The sequence below is a fragment of the Zingiber officinale genome, chromosome 9B (genome assembly GCF_018446385.1).
Source record: "Zingiber officinale cultivar Zhangliang chromosome 9B, Zo_v1.1, whole genome shotgun sequence".
Lineage (NCBI taxonomy): Eukaryota > Viridiplantae > Streptophyta > Magnoliopsida > Zingiberales > Zingiberaceae > Zingiber > Zingiber officinale.
Genome location: NC_056003.1, coordinates 28,657,782 through 28,678,922, shown reverse-complemented (window position 1 = coordinate 28,678,922; position 21,141 = coordinate 28,657,782). Strand labels below are relative to the sequence as shown.

The following is a 21,141-nucleotide window of genomic DNA, read 5'->3' as shown; positions in this document are numbered from 1 at the left end:
AACTATTTAATTGTGCATTATTCGTTGATAACTTTTTGTTAACATAGGGTCCTCGACAACCTGATGTTAAACAATGTGGGTTTTATGTGATGAAATTTATGAGAGAAATTATTGAAGGAAATGCTACCGGCGAGATGGATTCACTTAGCTCAATGGTAATATTTGACATATTCTCAATTTTCTCGATCAATCCCCATATTTGAATTTGCTTCTTCATTACTGATTTTTTTATTAAATTAATCTGGGTTTGTTAACAGTTCAAGAAAACAATTTACTCCAACGAAGAAATTGACGAAGTGCGATCCGAATGGGCGGATTGCGTACTAGACTATATTCATTACTAGGTATAAATTTCTAGACTTCAAAAGATGGTTGAACACTTTATTTGTGACTCCATGACTTATTGATTGTCATTCCTTACTGCCAATAATTCTGCATTTCTACCATGAGCAGAATTAGTTGACATTTTCCTTATTTATTGCCTCTCTTTGTGGTCCAAAATTAATATGGCTGGGTTGTGTGAGTAGCTTATTTAGTTGTTAAAACAATTGCTTCTTGTTTGTATTCTCCTTATGGTTTTCTTCTATATGCCATGACTTCATCTTGTTTTTCCTCCTATAATTTATTATTGTTTCTTATTTACAAGCGCGAATGACAATTATGATGCTTCATCAAGCACAACTATGTTAACTTATATGCATGTTAGTGATTCCTTGAGAATAATGAAATGAAGATCTTGTAAAGGCATTTCGTGTATGATCCATAGTATATTGATATACAAAACATCTATATACTGTAGTTTGATTTCTTAATAGTTTGCTCTATATACTTTTGCTTGGACGAGCAGTGTAAATTACCTATGCATTGCACGTGCTTTGCAGCTATTTTTCCAGTTAGATTTTCTTGTTTTGCTCTTTATACTGCAGTTGCAGTTAGATTTTCTCTTTGTATTGATGAAATAGGAATGAAAAAACTATTTTTCCCAGCTGGAATGTAGTGAATATTATAGCTCTTAATCTACACTTATTTGATTGACACTTTGGTTCTTTTAGGTGTCCTATGTAATTATTAAAGCTGTGCGTATGTGATTTCTATTTTGAGGAATTTGTGGAATTGTTTTACCTCTACAAACAATTCACCCTACCATAACTCATCATGATGATCCAATTCTTTTGGTTCAAGTTTTAATTGGATAGGCTTTGAACCCATGTTTTTTACTTTCACTTATGTTTTTGTGATGGGTCTGTTTATTGCAGATCAATTTGCAGCTCCTGGCAACTTGTGACTTGCAAAATGGAAAAGCATATTGTGCCTACCAGGTCTCAAAGGTAATGCAGTTTGGAAAATGGCACAGAAAATTACATGAATATTTTGTTTCAAGATGTTAATGGATGTAATGCGCTTTGCATGGATTCTATTGATCTTGCATGATAGTTCACTTAAATAATGTTAGCTGCATGTAGTGCTAATTATTTAGTAAACTATGCTAAGCTAGATATCACTGCTCCTAGAAACTTTGGCAGAAATCAACTCCTATGCCACAACAACAATATCTTAGTTCAGTTTCTAAAGGTAATAATACCTTTTCACTATATACATTCTCTGGTACATTTTATGCTGGTTTTAAACTTGCACTATGTTTCATGAAATCATGACCACTATTATAAAGGGTAACTTAAATTTACTCTTTAATAAGGTGCATGGTTTTGATAGTTAGAAACGATGTTTGCCTCACTACTGCATTGCTATGATGTGGAAGTTTAATTCATAATTATAGACACAAAATAATGGTTATATCACATTTGCATACATCTATGGTTGCCTCTTTTTATTGTATTAATATTCCTCCAAGGGCAATACATGTTCAAGAGACGTTCTCCTTCCTCTTTACTTAAGACAACCTTGTTGTGGATAGTTCTGATTTCCATTGCTACAAGCTCACTATCTTCCTTCTTCATTCTACTACCACTGTTAGGAGTAATATCTTATTAATGCAGATGATATTTAGTGATCACCAACCAATGCCAAAATCCACTGTCAGTTAAATCTAGGCGTATGAGTGATACTAATCTTTTTTAGTTGCTAGTTAAATACAATAATAACTTTTTGTAAAATTTTTAAGAGAGACATAGATGACATCTTGATAGGTTCCTAAGGCATCAGAACTTCCCTAGCAAAAGTCTGAGTTCTCTATTTTTACTTATTAGCATTGTTCATTTTCTCTTGCAGGTCTGCCAATTCGTGAGGCGGCTTGAGTTTTTTTGATGCAAGATGTGAGCTTTGTTAGATGTAGTTTGCCTTGCTATTTTGTAAATTAAAATCCATATGGAGAACAGCAAAGGGGAAACATGTGATTTAGTGTATATGGAGAGTAATAGAAAACATGTGTATTTTGATGAGTAACAACTCATTTTGTATATTTTTGTATATGTGGCTACAAGATGAATTATATATGGATGTTTATTTTGGATTTAATGTAGTAAATATTTAGTTTTGTATTGGTGGTTTGCTTATAGTAAAATAAGATTGGTTGTTTGGTATTAATGAACATTAAAGACAACAGTTAAAAATGTTGTAAAAACTAGGTAAACCACAACGAATTGTTTTTCTAAAAAGTGCTAAAAGACAACGGTTTTATCCGTTGTAAAATATATTAAAATTGTTGTTAAAAAAAACATAACATGTCAAATATTATCTACCACAACAGTGTATATCTGTTGTAAAACGTATCTACCACAACGGTTTATTTCTGTTGTTGAAATAATCTACCACAACGGCTTTAAAACGTTGTCGTATCCTTTGTAGCCAAATTTTGGGCATATAAACAACAACGGATAAAAACCGTTGTCAAATGTGTACAAAGACAACGGATTCAAAACCGTTGTCGTAGGGTAATACATTCTACAACACCCTCAGTTACAACGGTTTTTTTACCCTACGACAACGGATAATATCCGTTGTCGTTTGCAGTTTTTGTTGTAGTGGTGGGACGAGACGTCGTCCGAATTGGAAGTCGAGACGTTCTCCAGACTTGCATTAATGGCGAGTCATCAAGACGACAACTGCGAGTCAAGCTCTTCCGAAATTAGCATCGATGAAGGGGGAGCCACGTCGGAAGATAGCAGCAGTTCAAGGGGAGACACGGTCAACGAGATCGACAAGGTAAGTCAAATACGATCTCTTCCTCCCGATAAACTTTTTAAATTCGTTAAATTATTAACAAAAGATTGCTGCAAATTAGAAAGAGAAAATAAAATTTTAAAAGTAATACTAGCTAAATCTTGCCCTCTAGAAGATTTAGACAAATCAAAACTAGAAAATGAAAAATTGAAATCAGAAAATAATAATTTGAAAATGCAAATAGATAGTCTAAAAAATCATACATGCTCAAATAAAACATATTTTAGAAAATACAACAATTTAAATTGGTATTTTCGATATCATAAGGGACAGATTAGAAATATTTCAAAGAAAAATATCCCTAAGAAATTCCTAGTCATTCTAGTAGGCTGGAACCTATATTGGGTTCCAAAACCTTATCTGACTTGAACTTCAACTAATTATATTTCGAGCTTTCAGTGAGAAAATTAGACATTAAAATTTCTTTATGAGGCTTTGTCTAAGGAAGTGGTTGTTGCTCCAATAACCAAGAAGGTCTAGTGCCTCACCACGACCTGGAAGCCAAAATATTGAAATAAAATATTTAATTAACTTTCTGATAAAAATATTAAGATGAAAATTTAATAATGCTTTGAAATGTTTTTTAAACATTTTTTTAAAAAAACTTTAAATTTTTTTTACTTAAGATTTTTTTTACGTAAAACTTACTTAAAAGTTAAAAGTTTTTTTTTTAAATTAGAAATTTCTGATTAAAATGGTCACTTAGAAAAATTTTCAAAAATATTTTTGTAAAATTTCCTAAGTCAGGATTTTCTTTTTAAATTTTTTTACTTACCTAAAAATTTTACTTAGAAATTGTTTAACTTAGAATATTTTTTGCCTAAGTTAAAATATTCTTCTGAAAATTATAAATTGTTTATAAATTTTTTTTTTCAAAAATATTTTTTAAAAATTCTCTAACTTAAAGTTTATTCAACTTAGAATTTTTTAAGAAAGTTAGAAATTTTTTGTAACCCTTAGATTCTTTTTTCGAAACCCTATTCTTTTATGTAATCAAAGGGGGAGAAGGAAAAGGAAAAGTATAAGTTTGGGGGGAAGTAGATAATTTTTTTTATCATTTTGCACCTAATTGCAAAATTAGTTAGTTTATTATTATGTCTATTTTTACTCTAGCTTAACTTGGGTTGCTCACATCAAAATGGGGGAGATTGTTGGAACCCCAAGATTGTTTTGATGTAAACAACAAGTTAAGTTAGGTCCTGTGTGTTTTTAACCTTGTGTCTAAGTGTGCAGGAGCTTAAGAGCGCAGGTAGTCGAGCGGAAGACGCAGCTAGCGAGAAAGACGGCACGCGGTGCGTCCGAGGGACGAGCCGCTACGGAAGAGTACACCGGCGGAAGAGAAGGAAGTGTGCGGTGTTTCTGAGGGACGAGAAGTCGGAGCGAAAGACTGCTCGAGGAGCAAGAGATGCAGCTAGCGAGAAGGTCGGCACGAGGTGCGACCGAGGGACGAAGACTGCGGATGAGTACGCAGGTGGATGAGAAGGAAGCATGCGGCGATTCCGAGGGATGAGAAGCCGGAGCGGAAGCCTGCTCAAGAAGACCGGAAGTTGGGTTCGGGTGAGCCTTATTCCGGATGGCAGAAATCACCCAAGTGACTGGAAGACTCGATCTGAGGCAAACGGAGCCAGAACAGACGACCCGGGCTGAAAAAAGTCAACAGGGTTGACTTTCCCAGCCGGGGCGCCCAAAACTGTCCGGGGCGCTCGGAACAGTCTGAGGCGCCTCGGAGAGTCCCGGACCCCTCCGAGACACCCGAAACCCTTCCGAGCGCCCGATTTGACTTTTTGAACAGATCACGTCAATCGCGATCTGAACGTTGGGGATAAAGTTTTATCCCCCCAGGACACCCGGAACCCCTTCGGGGCGCCCCGACCAAGGCTATAAATACAGCCTTGGTCCAAAAGCTTTTCAACAACTCAAGCAATTCACTTCCAATACTTGTACGCTCAGTTTCTAGTTAGCTTCTTTATTTCTGCGCTTCATCGTTGTAAGAGGCTTCTCCGCCTGAATGAGTTTTTAGTGTGATCATCTTCCTTGGATTAACAACCTTCCCAGTTGTAACCAAGTCAAATCCGGTGCCTCTTCTTTTTGTTATTTCTGTTTAGCTAATTTATGCAAGTGTTAGTCTAAGAAAGTTCGAGAAAGGTTTTGCGTTTAATTTTTCAGGCTATTCAACCCTCCTTCTAGCCAGCTGTCGCGATCCAACATGTGGTATCAGAGCCAAGGCTTTTCAGGAGGACTAACCGCCAATCGAAGCAAAGATAATGATCGGACCAAGTATCTACTCGCCACAATTCGAAGGGGATTTTGCTACCTGGAAAAAGCGAATGTGGGTATTTTTTTACAACAGATTTTGAGTTAATTTTAATAATGGAATTTTGGTTTTGTAGCTTCAGAGGGCAAAGAAAAATATCAATGGATGAAAAAGGAGTAGGCCGACTACGTGGCGAACGGAAAAGCAGAATACCATCTGCTAAGCGTTCTTCCGCCATAAGAAGTCAACCGAATCGGCAACTACAACTCCACGAAGGAACTTTGGGAGAAGTTCCTCGAGCTGCACGAAGGGGCATCCGAAGCCAAGCTCGCTAGACGAGATCTACTTCGCAATCAGCTCACCAGCCTACGACTTGGGGAAGACGAGACAGTTGCACATCTGCACTCGAGAATTAAAGAAATCGTCACCGGATTTTCGAATCTCAGAGAAAAGGTAAGTAACCGAGATTCACTTAGGTACGTATTAAATTCTTTTACGAGAAATTCAAAATGGACGTCACTAGTAGATGTCTTTTATATTTCAAAAGACTTAGAAAAAATTTCATTAGAAGAATTCTTTTCTACATTTGAAGTGCACAAATCAAGATGTGCAGGTACCAAGAATCCCAAGAACAACGTCGCCCTCAAAGCATCGAGAGACGAACCTGAGTCGGAGTCTTCTCTCGATGATGAGGAAATGGTAATGACAGTAAGTTACATTCTACAACGGTTAATACATTCTACAACACCCTCAGTTACAACGGTTTTTTTACCCTACGACAACGGATAATATCCGTTGTCGTTTGCAGTTTTTGTTATAGTGGTGGGACGAGACGTCGTCCGAATTGGAAGTCGAGATGTTCTCCAGACTTGCATTAATGGCGAGTCATCAAGACGACAACTGCGAGTCAAGCTCTTCCGAAATGAGCATCGATGAAGGGGGAGCCACGTCGGAAGATAGCAGCAGTTCAAGGGGAGACACGGACAACGAGATCGACAAGGTAAGTCAAATACGATCTCTTCCTCCCGATAAACTTTTTAAATTCGTTAAATTATTAACACAAGATTATTGCAAATTAGAAAGAGAAAATAAAATTTTAAAAGTAATACTAGCTAAATCTTGCCCTCTAGAAGATTTAGACAAATCAAAACTAAAAAATGAAAAATTGAAATCAGAAAATAATAATTTGAAAATGCAAATAGATAGTCTAAAAAATCATGCATGCTCAAATAAAACATATTTAGAAAATACAACAATTTAAATTGGTATTTTCGATATCATAAGGGATAGATTAGAAATATTTCAAAGAAAAATGTCCCTAAGAAATTCCTAGTCATTCCAGTAGGCTGGAACCTATATTGGGTTCCAAAGTTCATTCTGACTTGAACTTGAACTAATTAGATTTCAAGCTTTCAGCGAGAAAATTAGACATTAAAATTTCTTTATGAGGCTTTGTCTAAGGAAGTGGTTGTTGCTCCAATAACCAAGAATGTCTAATGCCTCGCCACGACCTGGAAGTCAAAATATTGAAATAAAATGTTTAATTAACTTTATGATAAAAACATTAAGATGAAAGTTTAATAATGCTTTGAAATGTTTTTTAAACATTTTTTTAAAAAAAACTTTAAATTTTTTTTACTTAAGATTTTTTTTACATAAAACTTACTTAAAAGTTAAAAGTTTTTTTTAAAATTAGAAATTTCTGATTAAAATAGTCACTTAGAAAAAATTTTAAAAATATTTTTGCAAAATTTCCTAAGTCAGGATTTTCTTTTTAAATTTTTTTACTTACCTAAAAATTTTACTTAGAAATTGTTTAACTTAGAATATTTTTTGCCTAAGTTAAAATATTCTTATGAAAATTATAAATTGTTTCGAATTTTTTTTTTCAGAAATATTTTTTGAAAATTCTCTAACTTAGAGTTTATTCAACTTAGAATTTTTTAAGAAAGTTAGAAAAAAAATTTTAACCCTTAGATACTTTTTTCGGAACCCCATTCTTTTATGTAATCAAAGGGGAAGAAGAAAAAGGAAAAGTATAAGTTTAGGGGGAGATAGACAACTTTTTTTTATTATTTTGCACCTAATTGCAAAATTAGTTAGTTTATTATTATGTCTATTTTTACCCTATTTTAACTTGGGTTGCTCACATCAAAATGGGGGAGATTGTTGGAACCCCAAGATTGTTTTAATGTGAACAACAAGTTAAGTTAGGTCTTGTGTGTTTTTAACCTTGTGTCTAAGTGTGCAGGAGCTTAGGAGCACAGATAGTCGAGCGAAAGACGCAGCTAGCGAGAAGGACGGCATGCAGTGCGTCCGAGGGACGAGGCGCTGCGGAAGAGTACACCAGCGGACGAGAAGGAAGCGTGCGGTGGTTCCGAGGGACGAGAAGCCGGAGCGGAAGACTGCTCGAGGAGCAAGAGACGTTGCTAGCGAGAAGGTCTGCACAGGGTGCGATCGAGGGACAACTGCGGATGAGTACACTGGCGGATGAGAAGGAAGCACGTGGCAATTCCGAGAGACGAGAAGCCGGAGCGGAAGCCTGCTCAAGAAGACCGGAAGTTGGGTTCAGGTGAGCCCTATTCCGGATGGCAGAAATCACCCAAGCGAGCGGAAGACTCGGTCTGAGGTAAACGGAGCCAGAGTAGAAGACTAGGGTTGAAAAAGTCAGTGGGGTTGATTTTCCCAGCCGGGGCGCCCAGAACTGTCCGGGGCGCCCGGAACCCTTCCAGGCTCTCGGAGTTGACTTTTTGACCAGATCGCGTCAATCGCGATCTGAACATTGGGGATAAAGTTTTATCCCCCCAGGGCGCTCGGAACCCCTTCAGGGCATCCCGACCAACGCTATAAATACAGCCTTGGTCAAGAAGCTTTTCAACAACTCAAGCAATTCACTTCCAACACTTGTACGCTCAGTTTCTAGCTAGCTTCTTTATTTTTGCGCTTCATCGTTGTAAGAGACTTCTCCGCCTGAAAGAGTTTTTAGTGCGATCATCTTCCTTGGATTAACAACCTTCCCGGTTGTAACCAAGTCAAATCCGGTGCCTCTTCTTTTTGTTATTTTCTGTTTAGCTAATTTATGCAAGTGTTAGTCTAAGAAAGTTAGAGAAAGGTTTTGCGTTTAATTTTTCAGGTTATTCAACCCCCCTTCTTTCCGACCGCCGCGTTCCAACAGTATCCACTTTTAAGGTCAATTTCTTATAAGACTTTAGAACTGGATAGCTAATCAACATGTCATCCAAGCGGGGAATTGAAAACATGTACTTCACTGTAATCTTGTTGATGACTCTGCTATCAACACACATATCAACACACTTATGCCATGAGTCATCCTTCTTCAGTATTAGTAAGGCAGGAACTACACAAGGGCTTATGCTCTCTCAGATGTGTCCCTTTCCCTTTTCCAGCAACCCCACCACCTGATATTGTAATTCCTCTTCTTCCTTAGGGCTAAGGCGATAAGCTGGCCGATTAGGTAAACTGGACCTAGGAATAAGGTCAATCTAATATTGGATATCTCACATCGGCGGTAGCCCAAAAGAAAGATCTTCCGGCAACAGCTCATCAAAATCTGCTAGCAGCTGTTATACTTCGGTTGATAACTTTGTGTCTATGGTCGAAGCAATGCTTTGGCATGGTAGCAAAGCATATACAACTCCTTGCTCTACTTTATCTAAAAACCTAGATATAGAAAGTAGATTAGTATTTTTAGTATCAGAATTGGAGTAGTTCCTTCCTGCCGCACCGCCGACATAATTTTTTTTTTCTTTAACATTAAGGGTATAGGTATTCTTCCGCCCATCATAAATAACACTGTGATCATACTGTCAAAGTCTCCCCGACAATATATGACATGCATTTATGACTACCACATCACACCAAGCACTATCAAAATATTTGACAATTGAAAAAGAAATGAGATATCGTCGATCTACTATTACCTCGCTTTCTTTATTCAGCCAAGATAACTTATAGGGTTTAGAATGACAATATATCTTCAATTGTAATTTTTGGATAGCCTCTACAGATATTGCATTCTCACAACTACCGCGATTAATAATCATTTTGCAAACTTTATCCACAATGGTGTAAGTAGTATGAAAAATATTAGTTTTCAACTAATCATCCCCCGAATCACCCTTGAGAGTCAGCAGACTCTTACAAATGACTAAAGTCTCATGACCATTGTCATAAATCACTTTGTCAGATGCTTCATACATTGGATCGTCAATTGTTGTTGTATCTTCTATCACTTCTTCCTCGATCAACAAGTTTTCGCCCTTCTAATCAATAGAAGAGGGATTCCTACATTGGTGCGTCATATATCCTTGTTCACTACATTAATAACATCTGACAGGGGCTTTAGAGTAAATCTGTGATGACCACTGTGGCGGTTGCTGCAATGGCTGCTGTTGTGAAGGATGAGAATTTTAAAGGTGATCTGGCCGATTGTTCTGATCCCCTCTCCCTGCTAGTTTTCTATTTTATTTCTTTTCAACAACCAGTGCATACTGAAAGGCCTCTGACACCGTCGAGAGTGAATGAAGACTGAGGGCATCTTACAAGGCCAAGCACAGACCCCCTAAGTAACGTGCCACCTACTGTTCCTCCATCTCAGATAGGTTATTTCGGGCCACCAGCTGAAAAAACTCTTCTGTATATTCGTCGACCGATCTCGCTCCCTGTCTTAATGAGTGAAGTGGATAGAATAGAGTTTGGGTGTAGGTGAAGGGAAGGAAGTGTTCCTTTATATTTTCCTTCATATCTTCCCAAATAGTTTTAGGGTTTACCTTATTTGTCCCGAGAGCGTCGTATCTATTTCTACCATGCTGATGCTCGCCCTTTGAGTCTGATGGCAATTTACTTCATTTTCATCCGATCTGAAACTCGCTTATAATTGAAGATCTACTCTATTTCGTTGATCCAGTCAATGAAGTCCCCTACTTGCAATGAATCAGAAAATTTGGGCAGATCCTGAAATCCAAAGTCTCCAGCAGGTTCCTCTCATCCACGGCGTTCCTGAGGTGAGTCTCGCTGGTGATATGGGTTCTTAAAGGAAAACTTAGATCCACGATCTAAAATCTCATGATCTTTGAGATCTCGCACTGTCATACGTTGGGCTAAATATGCAATTTACCTCCGTAAATCCTTACCCATCATTATGTCCTGGATGCTACTACCACGGTGCTCAGCTTCCTCCACTGAAGCCTGCTTGTTGTTGTGACAGCGACTGCCTCCACAACAACCCCATCATTAGATCTATTGATAACCTTCATGTGCTCTGATACCAACTGACGCTGGACAGGATAGCGATTATTTTGTAGGCTAACACGAAGAGGAAAATTGAGGGGAAGACAAGAAGAGAAACCTCCAAGAAGGAAATTTTTTATTAAAACTTGAGGGTTAATCCCTCAATATCTAAACATGACTTTTATATAAATCGCAACCTAAGATTCAAATAAGAAAAGAAATTACAATTAATAGATCTTAATTCTAATCTTGTAATAAAAGGAAATAGACTTTTACTCGAAAAAGAAAGTGATTAACTTAACAATCTTAACTCAAATCAAGACGTGGATCAAGACAAATAGTCTCTAAAAATACCAGAAATATAAAAATTACCCTAAATGTCCAAAAAATAAAAATTACTAAAAATATTAAAAATGCCCTAAAAAGGATTTAAATGGAGGAATTTGGCGCTGAAAATTTGATGGTTACAGTTTCACGGATAACAAATGTAGGTTTTTGAATTTTGCACGTGTGACAACAAACAAAGCTTAATTCCGAATCATGAATCAAAAGTTATACCCGTTTAAAATTTAAAAGTTTATATTGAACTTCAATATGGGGTGGGCTTGTATCACTTTGCCTGTCTTCTTCTGGTCAGGGGTGAGGGATCCTCCCTACTCCCTACATGCTGCATGCTAGTACAAGTTTGTATTATTTTCCTAAATCAAACATTTTAAAGTGAATTTAATGTTTAATTTGATAACAGCTTATTTATATTATGATATCAAGGGATGAGATGACTAGTAAAATAATCACGACCGAGTAATTTTAACTGACTAGTTACAAATCAGGTCGGTTTTATTTAGGTTGAGCTTCTAGATGCTGAGTGTCTCCAAGTCGGGCTTCTACAAAATGGCTGTCTTCATATCGGGCTCCAAATGTCGAGTGGCCAAGAGATCATTTAAGTAAGGGTCAGAAAAGATTTAAGAAAAATGTTAAGTGGATAGCAAGTCAGAATTTGGTTCGGCCACTTCGACTTTAAGTCAAACTTTTAAAAGAAGGTGAAGAAAAACGAAGAAAAGTAAGGTGAGTAGAAAGCTATTAAATTGCTTGTTTTGATATTACAATTGGTTATCTTGAAAGAGAAAATGAATAATAATTCTATTTCTCGAAGGGTGCACCTTTTCTTTTCATTACCGAGAGATGTATGCATTTTGAATTTGAATCCTTTGTCCTTAAATTTTTTTTAACTCCGTATTTTTTTATCGATTGGGCAGATTCAGATTATATTTTAAGGATATTTTACATATTACGAAGATATTGTACACATTTTAAAGATGTCATGATACCTTGAGATGTAATCTGATCCATCCGATCGATAAAGGACACGGGGATAAAAAAATTTGAAGACAGAAGATTCGAATTGATGCACTTTTGATGATTAATACTTCAATAACCACTGAGTTAATTCTCAATTTGGATGGATAATATTTGGATATGACTCGGACTGATTTAACTTGAGGTATTCTTTGACGTTGATTTGGTTGGAGCTTAGTTTGATCTAATATGGACTCAACTTAAACTGATATGAACTCAGTCTAACTCGACCTGAGCTCAATAAATTTTAACCTGCTGAGTCAATTTAACTTGACCTAATTCCTATTGACTTTGACTTCTCGCTCAATTTGATTTTTGACTTACCATATATATCACATGGTGCTAACTTTCCTCACCATATCATATTTATTTAAATTTAATAAAAAAATGTAAATCATATTCATTATAAAAAAAGTCTCAAAATAAATAAATAAATTTATAATATTGAGTATACTAACCAATCAAATAAAATTAAAATAATTAAATGTAAAATAAATAAGGATCATATACCCACAAAGGTTCATGCCTCGACTATCCTTTATCCATTTAGATTTTTTTTTTTCTTTTGCTTTCTTAGTGGAGTCTAAACTTCATAGTTTAAATTTCTAGCTTTTCTTTTTGTTCACATGTCAATTTAATACACATGTTGATCTATGATCTTTGAACCCCAATCAACTTGCTAATGATGATATTTAGATTGATGTAGCAATTGCAGATTTTGTATGATGCTAAGTAAAATAATAATAATAAAAATAAACAGATAAAGAAAGATGTGAAAAGTGTTGTGTGAGGGTGATGAATTTGGCAAGAAAGTCTACTTCGCTAGTCAAAGTTTGGCAAAGTAGAATGCTTGCTTGTCCTCCTCCTTTAGGTTTAGGTTATTCGCCATTATCGTGTCTATGTGTCTATGATATCGACTCTTTCTCTCGAACACTAACACTAATATGCACGTGTATATAACAATAACTAAGAATGCGAACGAGAGTGTTATTGTTTCGATTCTTCAAAGGAAACTCATCTCATTTATTTATCTTTTTTTTAAAAGATTTAAGAGAGAGAGAATAATCATTTAGAAATTATTTTTAGAATTTAATCATTTTGTTATTTTGATTATGAGTTTTGGTAAATATCTTCACAACTTACGTGGCTTTGCAATGAGTCGACACTTGGACGGCTGCGACGGGCGCAGTTGTTCGCGCCAAAAGGAGCTACACTGCCATCACTGTCCATCCATCACTCGCACGAATCTCAAGACAGATTTCTTCGTAGATTCTGGTCGCGCCGAGATCCATACGTCCTCTGCCCATTGGCGGACCCAGATACGGTTACCCGCATCGCTTGCACTCCCGCATCGAAGTGGGGTTCATTGTTTCCTCCAATTACAAGGCGGGTAATCAAATTGGTTAAATTTAGTAATATGAAAACAGTCGAATGTCGTATTGGGGACTCTTTTTAATGCTTCGTTTCGCTTCGTTGCATCGCAGCTTGGTTGCTCATTCATTGCACGCCACTCCGGGCCGTTGGCCCTCCAATGATTGCAATCATTCTTGCGATTATTGCTCTTCTCTCGATTTATTCCGTGTAATCTCTGCTCTCGATGCCCGCTTCGCTTGCTCCTTGGAGGTATCCTTCGAGGCCGGAGAACTTGGAATGCTTAGCCCTTGAGGAGAGCAAAAGCACAATGCAGCAGAGAAGCAGACAGCGCTGCCGGGAGGTGTCACCGGCTGCGGCGGAGTTCGGCCTGCGTCGGGCCTCCGTGATCCCAGCTCCACCTGAAGGTGCTCTTCTTTTAATTATTCCTTTTTGGAGCTCCAATTTGTCGCCAAGTTTTTATCTTTCTTTAGGTTTTTGAGTTTCTCTGTGTCGGATCCCTCTGTGCATGGAAAACAAGTGAGCTTCTTTTTCGTCTCCTTTTGTAATCGAGGTGTTCTGCTTTTTGGCGTGCCACTTGAGGAAGAGCCTTGAAGAAATTTCATACTTATGCAAGAATTTCTTGTTTCATTTAGTTCTTCTTTTCCTAGATCGATTGTTATCTTACTTCCTGCTGTCTGTAATTTTTTGGTAAGGGATTGATTCTTTAGTTCCATTGTCGTTCTCGGCTTGAAGTACGAGTACATTATTCGTACGACATGTTTTGCCATTTCTTTTTGCTTGAAAAAAAAAAAAACACTTTTTTGGCACCCTAGTTTGGTACACTGAACTTCCGGTTGATGCCGTATTTGCTTTCCCAGCTTTGAAGGTCATTTTCTCAATCCCCGTCATCTCATTTGTCACTATGAATTTTTTAGATCTTTATTATATTTACTCTTTGCCCCTTGAATTCGATATTACGTTTACCCGTTTCAACTCTAGCAAGATCAGATTCCAATAGGATATTAATTAATGTTATCAGAAAGGAAGAAAAAATTTCTCAACTGCAAAGATATTAAGGATGCGTAAAGTTTAGAATCATCTCGCACATTTGTTAAATCGTCATATTTGTATGTCCCAGCAACTAAATTTACTCTAATTTCTGTCTGATTATGGTAGCTTTCTTAATATCTATAGTTGTACAGCCAAATTCTTCTCAATGTTCTTCTGAGAAAATGGATGAGAAAGGAGATCTTAGCTGCCACGGCCTACCTCAATGTTGAAACTAACCAACTCATTAACGTCAAAAGACCAGAATCATAGGTTATGCTCCCCCTAAAGGGCCCAATGTTAGAGTTAAGTTTTCCTAGACTGCATGAATTCTAGAACATGTATGAACTCGTATAAAGGAAAAGAAAACAACATGGATTTAGTTACATCGAATCTACAACAGAAAAATAAATACCAAAGGGTGGCGATGAAACTTGATTAATGTAGTGGAAGAGTCATCATTTCATAAAGCGTCCATCCATGAAATTGTGAATCCTGCGGAAGAGTAAGAAGAACAAGAGGGCTGGTCTTTTGGAGGAGTTAGGTTGACGACGGCCTAATCTCTTCACCAATGGGGAGCGAAGGGATATGTCAGAATACCTAATCCAACGACGGTCATGCCTATATGACCAAATCCGTTATCAACCTATTAATGATAACAGTTCAGTTAGCAGTTTCTACATATATAAACCTCCACATCCAATAACTCAAATCCTCCATATTAGTTAGATCACTTAACGGGTTTGATTTTCTTAATGACACAAATCCGCATGCTTACAAATAACTTGTAAGCCCACCAAATAGAGATTAAATCCAACACCCAAGGCTTGTTCATTTTTATTAAATTGTGGTGCCATATTGGACCTCGCTTAAATTCTTATTCTCATCAATACAAATCATTAGTAGTGTGGACAAGGTATCCTCCAATTTCATAGCATGATAATTTACTCCATATATTTCTTAATTCTACATTCATCATCACAGGTGGTATTTCCCCATTGCATAAATTGATTAAGTCTAAAAGTAGGTTCATATTAATACAACTTCGCTTCCCGCTAACTTGAAAAATGAACTGTGGTTTGAAATTCTTCAGTCCGTGTTATATATATATATATATATATGCAATTCTCCTTGTAGGAACTTTGCTGATTTTCTTTGTGATGAATATGGTGAATGTATGTCTCTCTAACTGAAAGTCTTACTTTTCCTCCTGTTAATATTTTTCAGACAAATTTTCCTATATCAGATTTAATTCCCTTTTGACTTTTGTGTTAAAGGTCAATAAATTTCTTATAAATTTTCAATTTCTAAAACCTCTGTAAATTTTGAAGAAATGTTGTTTGTTTTTATGTAAAGAGTGCTGAAATGCTATTGTCTCATAATAGGGAAATTGTACTCTGATACTTACATTTACTTTTTCATCATTATTTCAGGCTATGCAAGCCTGAAATTTACAGTATCATACAATTTGAATGATCATTTTAAGATATGTTCTCATTTCAGGTCATTATAGCTTCAAAAAACAGTTAAATGAGACGTGCACAGCAAGTGGTTTTGGTCGCAACATAAGTTTTTTAGCAGAAGAGCATTCTGTGAGTGATCTCTCATGTTTTTGTAATAAATCTCATTGCCAAGTTCATATGGTTTTTAAGAGGGGAAGATTCTTTGAGTTTGGATTTCCTCTTTATGTTCTTATATTCCAAAGTTGTGATGATCAATTTCATTCAGTTAATTTTTCCTGCACTGCCGAAATATGGCTTGCCATTGTATTGCTATTTTTAATCGAAGTCCTTCAGTACAACTCTGCACTAACATGATCTATTGCTTTTATGTTTTCAGTTTGATAATAGGATAAAGAAAAGCCCATCCAAGAAAACCAGTGAAGTTCTGATAAAGGATTTTATAGAGGAAGAGTTGTCGAAAGGGAAAGAAACTAAGCATTCTTCACCCAGTTTAATTGCTAAGCTGATGGGTCTTGATTCATGCCCCCCTCTTGTCAAACAAAAGAGGAATACAAATATCCCAGGCCTTTTCGGAAATTATGTGGATGCTGAGGACTTGTTGGAATGGAAACATAAGGACAGTCATGAGCTCAAAGAGGTTTTTGAGATAAGCAATGCAAACACAAGGAGGAAGCAAGCAAGTCACTCTGATATGATGGCAAAACATAGACAAAGAGCATATGAAGATTATGTGAGGAATGAGAGGGAGGACTTTATGGATGTAAGTGGGCAATCACCTATTGAATTGTTTCACAAATATAAAGAATTCAGTGGTACATTTGGAATTTCAGATTCAAGCAAGGATCTTTTTTGGGAACTTCTCCAAGATTCCAACTCTTTATTTGCAAAGCATCTTCAAGATCTGAAACATGCACCCTCATCTCATCGAAGTAAGATCGCAATACTAAAACCATCTGAATGTAGGACCGAGAATGGGAGGGATAAAGTTCAGTGTAGGTCATCCAAAAAAGGAAAAAGTAATGATAGGTTTGCTCATATGCATCAGGAAATCACAGGCTCTTCTAAGACACATGCAGCAAGACTTAGAAAATGCCATGTCGAGGAAGACACAGGCTCTGTTCCATATAATTTATTGGCGCTGCAGAGGGGCAGATCCCGATCCCGAACTGCTGTTCGTCCTGCTGACATTGTTATCTTGAAACCAACCCTTGAGAAAGCACAAAAGGTTGCAGAGGCTAGTTTTTTAACCCATGGTGACCTCTGGTTTAATTCCAAGAAAGACAGAAAACTTGCAGCATTGAGAACTCAGGATTTTCATGATCAGAAACATATAGATATTTTTCCCCATGAAAAGGATGGCATGGATCACAAAGTAAATTATTCAGAAGAAAACTACAGAAAGATCACACCAAAGATGAGGCACAACAGGAATAGACTTAGCAAATTAAATTTTAGCCCTCGAGTCACTGTGTACACTGGAGACAGGTACTCAACAATGATGCCAGACATAGCAAATTTCACCCACTCAGATTCAGTTCCTCAGTCCCCTGACCCCTTTGGGGAGTGGGGTAATAGATTCATCCCATCGTCGATGTATTCAACTAAATCTCGTGTGAGCATGGAGGATCTGAACCACCACTATTTTGAGAGACGGAATGTGACTCATCAGCTTCAGAACATGGGGCTTATTTCTCGACGCTCAAGCACACCTGGTGAAACTCTTGAACTATCTGAGGAAGAGACTGGAAAATTTACTGTGGATTTTTTAAATAGTAAAAACATATCAACGGAATACTTATCTAGAGATGAAATTCTTGATAGTTGGAGTTGTCAGTTTGGTACTAGCTGCGAGGATGCCCCAAGAGATGGGTGCTCCAGATTTTCTTCAAGACCCAATTCACATCTAGCTTCAGTTAGTGCGAAATTTGGTGACAGAAAAAGAGTTGGTGGTAGCACCACTATAATCAAAGATGTAGCAGATGTAAAATCCTATGTTTCTTTAGGCTTACTGTCAGCTAAGCAATCTGAGCACCAAAACTATAATTATCAACTAGCTGACTATGTCGCAGTGAAAAATATGGTACCTGAACGGGAGATTCATATTAACTCAGAGGGACTTAGAAAAAGAGTTCATGAGGAAGATCTTATCACCAAGACTGAGTTAAACACTGCAACTAAAGTTTTGACCACTTGGGAAGAGCAAGCGACGAAGTCTGCATTTCATGTTCCACCAGACAACGGATATGGTTATCATAAGGATATAGTACTTCAGGTGCTCTTCTGTTATTTTAGTTCTTTGGTAAAGTTTTCTATAGTAGATAATAGATATGATTGCTAAGAAACATTATAATTCTATAGCGATTGAAGATCTAGTCCTTTCACGTTATCAAATAGATCTGTAGCAAGCATGTTAGAGATATATATATATATAGACGTATGGGGAGTAATATCATGTATCTTGCCACTGGCACAGCCATCAGTTGATACTTGTGGGGTGTTATAGACTGACACGACCAAACAGCTCTCTCCTTTTGTATTCTTTTGGTTTCATCATCTTATCATTGTCTAATAAACCATCACTTATATATTCAACTAATTCAAGAAAAAGATTTATTGTTTGTTGTTTCATGCATGAATCAGTTTCATACATTTATGCTACTATAGCATATGTAAGAATATCAATTTCTAAAATGCAAATTCATCCCTCCAGGAAAAATCAAGTGACCATATTGCCAAATTACAACCTCTAAGCTTCAATGACCTTGAACAGCCTAGTCCAGTCTCTGTTCTAGAGACTCCGTATGAAGATGAAACTTACAGCTCAGGTTGCTTTGGAAGATTGAGTGCAGATCTTAAAGGCAAGCCACCAGAACTGCCATTGATTTTCTCCTCCTCAATTTTTTATATTGTTTATGCTTACTTTGGCTAAATTGCAGAGCTACGAATGCAACTTGAGCATCTAAAAATGGACTCGGCCGCTATATGTACAGAGGAGAGTCAGGTTCTCTTGCTAAGCGATGAATATTGCAAAGAAGATGATTGTGTGTTTCTACCTTTAGTAGATCTACATGAAGCAAGATTCAGAGATATTGATGATAGAGACTTCACATACCTACTTGACATACTTTTGGAGTCAGGAACCAAAAGTATTCACGACAATAAGCTCTTAAAAGAGCACTGCTTGTTCGGGTTTGCTCTAGACCAAAGTGTTTTTGTTGATCTCGAGAAGAAGTATGGTGGAATTTCTTCATGGTCAAGATCAGAGCGAAGATTGTTATTCGATCTTGTAAATTACAGTCTAGCAGATTTAGTTACCTCATACTTGGATGTCCACCCTGGGATGACTATATCAAAGCTACGTCTACCAACATATGACAGTGAAAGTCTTGTTGAAGCTGTGTGGCAAATGGTGGTGAAGCAAAGGAAAGAGCTACAATGCAGTCAGGAAAACAAGATCCTTGAGACAGCATGGTTGGGCTGGAGATATGATGTCGATGTGATCGCTATAGATATTGAGGAGATGCTAAATGCCTATCTTTTGCAGGAACTCGTCAGTGAGCTTCTATGACAGTTTGGTGGAGGCATCATTTTCTTCAAGCTACTTTGGTGGTAACAACCCATCCCAATTATCTCACCTCTCCAATTTAGCAACTAGCAGATGTTTAAGAGCTGATTTCTCGAAAATCTACAACAGTTTTTTGCCTCAAAATTCATGTGATGTACCTTCTAACCGAGAAATTTATGCAGTTATCATAATTAGACTTGACTAGAATATAAATATATAAACTTAGATTAATTAAGTGGCTTGCAATCTAATTAAGCAGCTCTTCTTGAAGGCACTAAATTTCAAAAATTTAAGTTTCTCAGTCTGTCAGATTATTTTTCATTTGATGCATGAGTGACATTACTAATCCTTCTTTATATGGATTCAAACCTCTGAAAGTGATTGTGTATTATTGATGTATTGAGACTTTGGCCAGAGGTAGAGAATGCTCTACGCTGTTGACAAAAAACTCTGTATTTTTCTTTGTTTGACTTGATCTTGTAATGAGGAAGAACACCCAAGTCATGTGGGAGATGAAGGTTCTACAATTAGTTTATACATATTTTCACGTGCATTCAAACTTCTGTGGCTCTGTGTGGATGTGCTCTTTGTAAGACTGATGACTTTGAGGTTGTTACTTGGGGAGTTGTATATTTGTGAATTCTTTCTTCAGTTGCAACTGATCTTGATTGGAAAAAAGAAGGTTTGACCTTTGAAGTCAAGAACAGGCCACTAGTGTCTAAGAATAAAGAAAAATATAAGAGAATTGTACATGACAATTCTAATTTTTTTTAAAATGGTCAACATTCTTCTTCCACCCCACTTGTATTTATGTATAATTGTCAATTTAAGTGTGCTTTCCTATAAACTAAGATGAATTGTTTTTTCATGTATACTTTAAATTTGAGAATTAAAATTCATAATAAACTTTGATAGTAATGATAATATCTTCCTTCTAGACAACTTATGTAAATCTGTAAATAATCTTTGATTCCTAGCAAATTAAAGTCCCATGTTTTTTTTTTCAAATAAATGTTACATAAAAGTTTAAACACTATATCATTTCAGCGACAAAGGTGATAACATTAACTTCGGGGAACTGTCCCATGCGATTTGGAGTATATCATTGTATTTGTATTTTGCAAAAGGAAAAAGATTGTCATATTATTAACTTTAAAAAATTAATTTTAAAAATATAAAGTATAAATCTTTAGGTAGCCAAGTTAAGAAATTATAAATCATAAATAGAAAAAAAAAATCAAATTTACTAAAAACTATAAACAAATAAATAGGTATAATCTAACATCCCCTGAAATTCACTATGTTACAGTTAGAAGCATTGAGAGTTTGTCAGACAAGAAACAAAAGTGCGAAGCGAAATGTGCTTTGGTAAATATATCAGCAATCTGTAGATTTGAAAGAACAAAAGGCAATGTGATGGTGTCAATTTGAAGATGATGACGAGTAATATGACAATCAATTTTAATATGTTTCATCTGCTCATGAAAAACTGAATTGCGTGTAATTTGAATAACACTCTTATTACCATAATATAACGGAGTAGGTTGATGAAGAGAGATACTCATATCCGCAAGCAATCAATGCAACCAAACTATCTCACAAGTAGTTGAGGGTATGACACGATATTCAGCTTCTATGAAAGATCTAGAAATAACATCTTGTTTCTTACTCTT

At 36.5% G+C, this 21,141-nt stretch overlaps 1 protein-coding gene across 1 annotated transcript; it reads left to right on the top strand.

Annotated features, from left to right (window-relative positions):
* The first annotated feature begins 13,526 nt into the window (after window positions 1–13,526).
* On the top strand, window positions 13,527–19,742 carry LOC122024320. The gene is made up of 5 exons (XM_042582925.1): window positions 13,527–13,818; window positions 15,944–16,032; window positions 16,280–18,175; window positions 18,614–18,761; window positions 18,840–19,742. Exons 1-5 carry the CDS (start codon window positions 13,638–13,640, stop codon window positions 19,469–19,471), a joined length of 2,946 nt encoding a protein of 981 aa, XP_042438859.1. The 5' UTR covers window positions 13,527–13,637; the 3' UTR covers window positions 19,472–19,742.
* The last annotated feature ends 1,399 nt before the right edge of the window (window positions 19,743–21,141 follow it).